This window comes from Morone saxatilis, unplaced genomic scaffold, assembly GCF_004916995.1.
Source record: "Morone saxatilis isolate NCDOM2014 unplaced genomic scaffold, NCSU_SB_2.0 Contig9, whole genome shotgun sequence".
In the NCBI taxonomy this organism is placed as follows: domain Eukaryota; kingdom Metazoa; phylum Chordata; class Actinopteri; family Moronidae; genus Morone; species Morone saxatilis.
In genome coordinates, this window is record NW_023340268.1 from 4,390,787 (window position 1) to 4,397,801 (window position 7,015).

The following is a 7,015-nucleotide window of genomic DNA, read 5'->3' on the forward strand; positions in this document are numbered from 1 at the left end:
TACCTTTGAGCCACTACTGAATTTGAAAACCTCAAATCTGAAGCTGTTTTCACTTTAGCCATGCTAGCACAGTAGTGTTCACCACTTTTGTCCAGACTGAAATATCTAAATCTAAAACAACTAAACTAAAGCTCTGCAAGTTATAAAAAATCTATCTGTATTGAAAAAAAGTTGTGGGGACAAAAATCTGGTCCAGACAAAGTTAAGCATAAAGTTTAAGAGTTAAGAGGTGTTTTGTAATATTGGGTTATGGTTAGGACAAGAGTTGGGGTTAGGCATGAAATGGTTACATAAGTTAAGTAAGTAATGCAGTGTCCTAATAAGTAACAAAAACAAATGTTAAGCAACTGTTTGCTTTATCGCTGAAGGGATAAAACTACATTAATCCTCAGGTTTATTGCATCATTGCAGCAGAAAATAATGGGAAATAATTAAAAATAATTAAAAGTAAAACAATAAGTGAAGTCAACCCAATATGCAAAGTGTCAACAGTAAACTTAACGTCACAGATTAATGTGTCACCATGAGGAAGCATCCCACTGCCAACACTTGCTAAAATTGTTAATGTTACGGTTAATGTTTACTGAAGTCTTGTCTTTTCCTGGTCTGCTAGCTGTAAAATGATTTTATTTAATGCAGATTCTCAAGTTACACGAGCCAAAACATAAATGCTAAAAATCTTGTGATTTTATCCATCAAGTTATTTTCATGTGATCACAGGGTTAAAACCTGCTTTAAACATACAGAGCTTACAGCAAAGAAAACACGACCCCCTGCTGCACTACTAACTATTATATAAGCTAGGAAAACATCTGAGCAGTGCATTGTTTATTATAAAAAGAAACTGCATGCAGTGGAGTCATTGAAAGAAATTAGAAAATAATTCTCGGAAGTTCATGCAGAGTGTCCTCAAAGCAGAATGTTAAAAATAACCTTTATCTGTTAGATCTGGAAGCACAATTATAAAAGAATCTCTTTAAAATGTTATAGTTATATCGCAGAATTATAGAATCATCAAATAAAACATCAATATATTTTAATAAACAGCTCTATAGATAATATATAAACAATAACAGATTTTTTCCCCTATTAAACACACATTTACAAACCATTAAAGTATTAAAATTGTGTATGTCAGGATGCATTCCTGCAGATACTCACATGCTGTTTGGTGGAGAGTTTGAAGTTTTCTGGGAACTGAAAGAAGCCAAAGTCCTGTGCAGTAAACTGTGTGTGTGTGCGTCAAGGGATTAAAACCCTCCTTGGGGTGAGTGGGTGTGCGAGCATGTACGCCAACGGTGACACAAGGTTTGGTTAACCAATCATTGTCTCAACATTAAATAACTTCACTGTCAGGACGATTAGGATCATCAATACACATCACATGCTGTGATTTGCAGCCTCCGTTGCTTTGCCTTGAAGCAATTTCTGAATGAGTGAGGCGCATTCAAGAATCTCCTGAATTCATTAATTCTGCTTAAGGGGATCATGGGAGCAGAGCAGAGCAGAGGTGAAAATGAGTGTTTAAAGGTCCAGTACAACATTTAGGAGGGTTTATAAGCAGAAATTGAATTTCCATTATTATTGAATCACCTGAATATAAGAAACTATACCGCTGCCTCTAAAGTATCAGTTTAGCACTTCAGTCTCTTATTTTATTATGACTTCTTCAGATGTTCAACTCACAGTAATGAACTATATGATGATCAATGCTGCAGTGTTTTTATATATATCCTAATATACTGCTATCTACTTCAGGAAAGTCAAGAAAGAAAAAAAGTCAGTCAGCGCCCTAAACATAAAATACTGCAACATATAATCAATTTTCTCTGTTATCTGATGAAGTAACATCTATTGTTGTAGTTCAGAGTTCCCTGTATATCGACGTTTATCCTGTTTCACAAACCATACAGGAACCAAGACAAAAAAGTATTTTTTAAGACAAAAAAGCTTCAGGACATTTACAACAAATCTTTATTGTTCACCAGTCATTTCACTTATCAGTCACTTGATGTCACATGTTGTTGTATGCAGGGCAATCAACAACAACAAAAAATCAACATAATATGTCCACAGTCATGAAAAAGCACAATCACTTAACTGTCCAAACATGAATCAATTTAAAATCAGCACATAATTTAACCGATAAATTAAAACAGCAGGACTACAACCATAAAGTTAAGGCAATGTTAACAGATATCCTTCCTCTGTAAACTTCTTTAGACTTTAGTGAAGTTATTAAATCTGATATACTGTAGCAGCAAGGTTAATAACATTACCTTAAAAAGGTATTAGTGCACATCAAAGATATACATTATTATTATTTGACTGAGATGACGTAATCCCTTGTTTACCAAAACCAGTTCACTCATTACTATTTCTTACAGTATTAAGGCCAGATATTGTTCCCTTAAGGTATCATAACATTACTGTATATTTGGAATGAATACAGATCCAAAATCATAGTAAATCACATAAAAATGTTGAAACACAGTCAAACCTAAAAGAATATTAAATTAAAATTAAAAAATCAAAGCAATTTTGGCATAAAAAAAAATCAAGGAATGTCACTGCATCTCTGAACTGTATGTTATAAAGTAACTGCATTATAAATGACCATTTTCCTAATACTGACTTCAACGCAATCAAACTGCAAATCTGCCTTTGATAAAACTGTAAGTATAATCACGTTTTACACAGAATCAAAGGGCAGAGGTAGCTAAACATTTACACTTCAAACACTACTCTCCTTTCGGAAGAGACATGGCTGTAGTGTGAATATTATTAATAACAGTGTGAATATTCCTCATCAATTAGATTCAGGAGCAACACACGTGGATGGATAAGTGAATCTGTGTGTCCCTGAGCAAATATATTTTCACATGGTTCGTTGTAATGGGAACAAAATCCATCAGCTGCTGTTTTTTTGCTACTGTAAACAAAATTCAACTACAGAGATCCTTTATAAAATACCGCACAAAGCACTTGTGGTATTACTGCATTCATACGCATTTTCACATCCCCTTGGCCAATGTGCGGCAAACACAATGCTCCCATTATCTGGGCATGTTTTTACTTTTACAGGCTCAAGCAGAGGCCTCTGAATCAGGAGGGATGCCTCATTTGTGGCATGAAAGACAGATACGGTGCTTCTCTCAAGGACAGGAAACCCTCCAAAAACAGGGTTAGAACAGTCATTTCCCATAACGAATAAATGGGAACGCGTTGTCTGTTAAAAAAGAGACTTCATATAAACGTCTCCCTCCTGCTAACTGCAGTTATCCACACATTCTTGGGCGCGGGAGAACACGTGGTAGACGTTGACCAGAGGGAACATGGTGAGCGCTCCGATAAGGGAGCCGGCCTGGATAGAGATACCGCACCACAGCAGGGCAGCGTGACCTGCCTCATGAAGCAAAGTCCCGATCACCACCTTCACATAAGAGAAGAGGCCGGTGAAAATAATCCAGGAGATGACCTGTAGGGGGGGCAAAAGCAAGCAGCTGAAATCAGTGAAGAAAATACACGAGGCCTTTAGTTTCTGTGTTTGTGAGATCTGTAAGAAAGACTCAAACATCCCCAGTTGATTTAAATATTACTAAAGGTTAAAGTCATTACGCAGCACAGGATTATGGAACCAACTGCCTGATGGTTTGAGGAATGCTGCAACCATTGCAGGTTTAAAATCAATACTTTTATTTTTAATCTTTAACATATGTATGTACTTTTACCTGTGTTGTTTTTACCTTTTACCTGTCTTGCTTCTAACTTCACCGTACAGCAACTTGAATCTACCTATTATGAAACAAACCTGCCTTGTCTTGTTTAAATCCTGAAACGTGCAAGGACATTTTTCCAACTGAGCTCACTTCAAACCAGCGTGAAGAGCACAGGTACAAACACACAAATACAGAAATGTCTCTAGTGAAATAATCAAAACTTTGGCAGAAAAACGAGATCAAGTAGGACCCCAATGCTAAAAGCAAGAGTCAGAAGTTCACTTTAATAACTTTTTCATGCAAACTATTGTGTGTTTGTCAGAATGCCCGATCAGATTCATATTGTTTACTTATTCTTTGATCAGATTCAACAAGATTTGAAAAGTTTTGGCTTTTATTAACTGACCCCGCTCTAGGAAATGTGTATTATCACTCACCACTAAAGCCACACCACTAGTGTTTCCCAGGAGTGGAGGACAGGGGCTGAGAGCCGCTAACGCCATGAGATATGCAGCGAACACTCCCCCTCCTAAAGACAAGAAGCCCAGACCAGCGGAGGACCTGGAAGACAGAAATGGGTCCAATCAAAACACTGCAACACATCCAAAGTAAAAACTGTAACTGGCTCTTAATGTATGTGTTCAATCACTCTTATGTTGTCTCACCTCAGGACAACAAACATGGCTAGAAAGCAGGCCAGGGGGTTCGCTATGTTGCCAAGGACCACAGACAGGTGAAAGGTCATGGTGCCATAAGGCAAACAGGAGAAACTCTGCACAGACGGCAGGACCCCGTTGGTGAGGGCGTTGGAGACGGCGAGCAGCGACAGCAGGCCGATGTTCCTCCGTGTCCAAAATGTCTGCGCAGGTGGCTGCTCCTCCACCTGCGTCTGCTCCTCGGACAGCGGCGACCCTCCGTTGTGCAGCGGGTGCGTTTCCTCTCCGTTTTTGGCTGCTGCTGCTGCTTCGTCGGGCTCCTGTGACGGCGCATCTTCCTGCGACTCCGTCTGTCTTCGCGTTAAAGCCCAGAAACTCAGAGATGAGATCAACAGCATGGCACACAAGAACCAGAAAAAGTTCTGCGCAGGGAAGTTCTGGTCTAAATACTCTGGCTTCACGGTGCCGTTCACGTTTTTACACTCCAGCTTGCCAACGCCCTGCCCTAACGCCACGACGCAAGGGAACAACGCACTGAAGCCCTGGCCGATGAAGAAAGTACGGATATACTGAGGCGGGTAACGAAACATGAAAGGCAAGAAGGTGACGTTGGATGTGCAACAGACCAAAGACAACACAAAGGTGAAGAGCAGGAACAGCAGCGACCTTTCTTCTCCAGCTATCGTGACAGTGTGTGACCAGAAGATCGCCAGAAGAGCGGACGCCACCACCGCCACCACCTGGATGCAGTGGATGACGAGGCGTTCGTTTAAACGTCCCGGAGCGCAGTGGTGTGTGATGGTCACTGCTATTGGACCGATGTTCCCGAACGCTATCAGCACTGAGAGATAGGCAGGCAGGTTCCATCCTAAAACACACAAAACACAACAATCAGTCAGGGTGAGGAGGTAAAGATGAAAACACAATATTCACATGATGAAGCCGTACTGCTTCTTCCACAGCCCATAATGTGAGGACGGCTGTCTCACCTACTGTCTGATAACTTCACTGACTCACTCTGTCCGCCATCAAAGGTCTGTTAGTTGTTTCCTGCACTTATATCTGAATCACACTATGTGTTTGTCCACAGTCAGTCATTGTCGTTTGATCAAGAACTGCATCACTGCAAATGCAATCTACACTCAGCATTATTATTATTTAACAATATCCTAATCCCAAACTCACTATAAGTACATCGTATATTTTAAATACAAAATTTTAGCAAAGAAAATCTACAAAGAGAGGGATGAAATCAAACAGACTATTTAAATATTTACAAGCTCAAACAAACTATTTACATATAAACTGTAAGAACACCTTAACCCAGAGATCCAGAGAGTGCCACACCTACTGACTGCCAGCACTGTAGAAGAAGCATTTGTTGTCTGTTACTTAAGTAGAAATAGCAAAACTACGCAGAAAGAGCCCTTTCAGTGCTATAAAATATATTATTTTATAAATTATATGTTATTAAATTATTATGAATAGATTTCTGTCAGCAGAATTTTCCTTTTATAGCTGGTAGAGCTGCATTTACAACCAACTATATCACTGTCGGGTCATTTAGTAATTAGCGGTCGACTGATATTGTTTTTTCAATGGTGGATGCCGATATTTACAGAGCAGGGCTGCAGATGGCCGATATATAATGCCGATAAACACGAAGAAAAGTCAAGTTTAATTCTATTCTATGGGAAATTCAGGTGTACGTATGTTTACAGCACGAGAGTTAACGTTTTCACCACCTTCCTCACAAGGTGGAGCACAGATATCGTCCCACAGCAGCCACACTGATGCCTGCAGATGTGTTTACAGTGAGCACAGACAGCCGATGACACATAATGTGACAGATTAATCACCATTAATAACCTATAACAATTACATTATATTTCAAATGTGATCACACACTACAGCTGCTAAATAAATGTAGTTTAGTAAGCACAGTGTTTCCCTCTTAAAACAAAGTATTATAAAGTTGAAACGTTTAAAGTGTCTTTGATTTCCTAGAAAAATAATAATACAAAATAAAATAAAATGTATTATTATTATTATTATTATTCAATCATTAAAGTTCAGATTTCTGTGTCACATAAATGTACTTTGTTGTTTTATACAATAATATATGAAAATTTAAATACTATGAAATGGTTTTCTTTTTTTACTTTTGTCATGTGACCATCCTGGCTGAGGCTTAATCATCAATAAATCAATCAATCAATAAATCCCCCATTGGACAGAGTGAAATTATTCTGTGTATTACTATTTCTATTCATTGATGCTTTCTATACACAAAACGACTATATATTCTACATATTTACATTTAATATTTAATATTTATGAACCGATCACAATAACACCTGTAGCATTATCAGCCAGCTGTGATCAATAGGTAACATTACAGCCAGATTTAAGCTCACTGAAGCCACCAAAAGCTTAAATAATGAATAAAAACAGAATATATTAATATATTCTAAATAAAAGCTTGAATATAACTACGACGGAGTATTAGGGCCAGACTAAGAATTTTATTTTATTTTATTTTTTGGAAATTACAAGAATAAAGTCGTAATATTACGAGAATAAAGTCGTAACATTACCAGAATAAAGTCGTAATATTACGAGAATAAAGTCGTGATGTTA

At 38.1% G+C, this 7,015-nt stretch overlaps 2 protein-coding genes across 2 annotated transcripts in view; both read right to left on the reverse strand.

The window, feature by feature from the left end:
* The window catches only part of si:ch73-196l6.5 (riboflavin transporter 2), a 5,188-nt gene extending 3,941 nt beyond the window's left edge, over nt 1-1,247 (reverse strand). Inside the window, exon 1 of the mRNA XM_035681798.1 lies at nt 1,162-1,247. The gene's annotated coding sequence lies outside the window, so the exon portion shown is untranslated. The remainder of the gene's footprint in view (nt 1-1,161) is intronic.
* A 717-nt stretch (nt 1,248-1,964) lies between these two features.
* The window catches only part of slc52a2 (solute carrier family 52 member 2), a 5,633-nt gene continuing 582 nt past the window's right edge, over nt 1,965-7,015 (reverse strand). The window contains exons 2-4 of the mRNA XM_035681801.1: nt 4,385-5,243; nt 4,157-4,280; nt 1,965-3,478 (exon numbers count right to left, since the gene is read on the reverse strand). Coding sequence (XP_035537694.1) covers nt 3,269-3,478; nt 4,157-4,280; nt 4,385-5,243 — 1,193 coding nt within the window. The 3' untranslated portion in view covers nt 1,965-3,268. The remainder of the gene's footprint in view (nt 3,479-4,156; nt 4,281-4,384; nt 5,244-7,015) is intronic.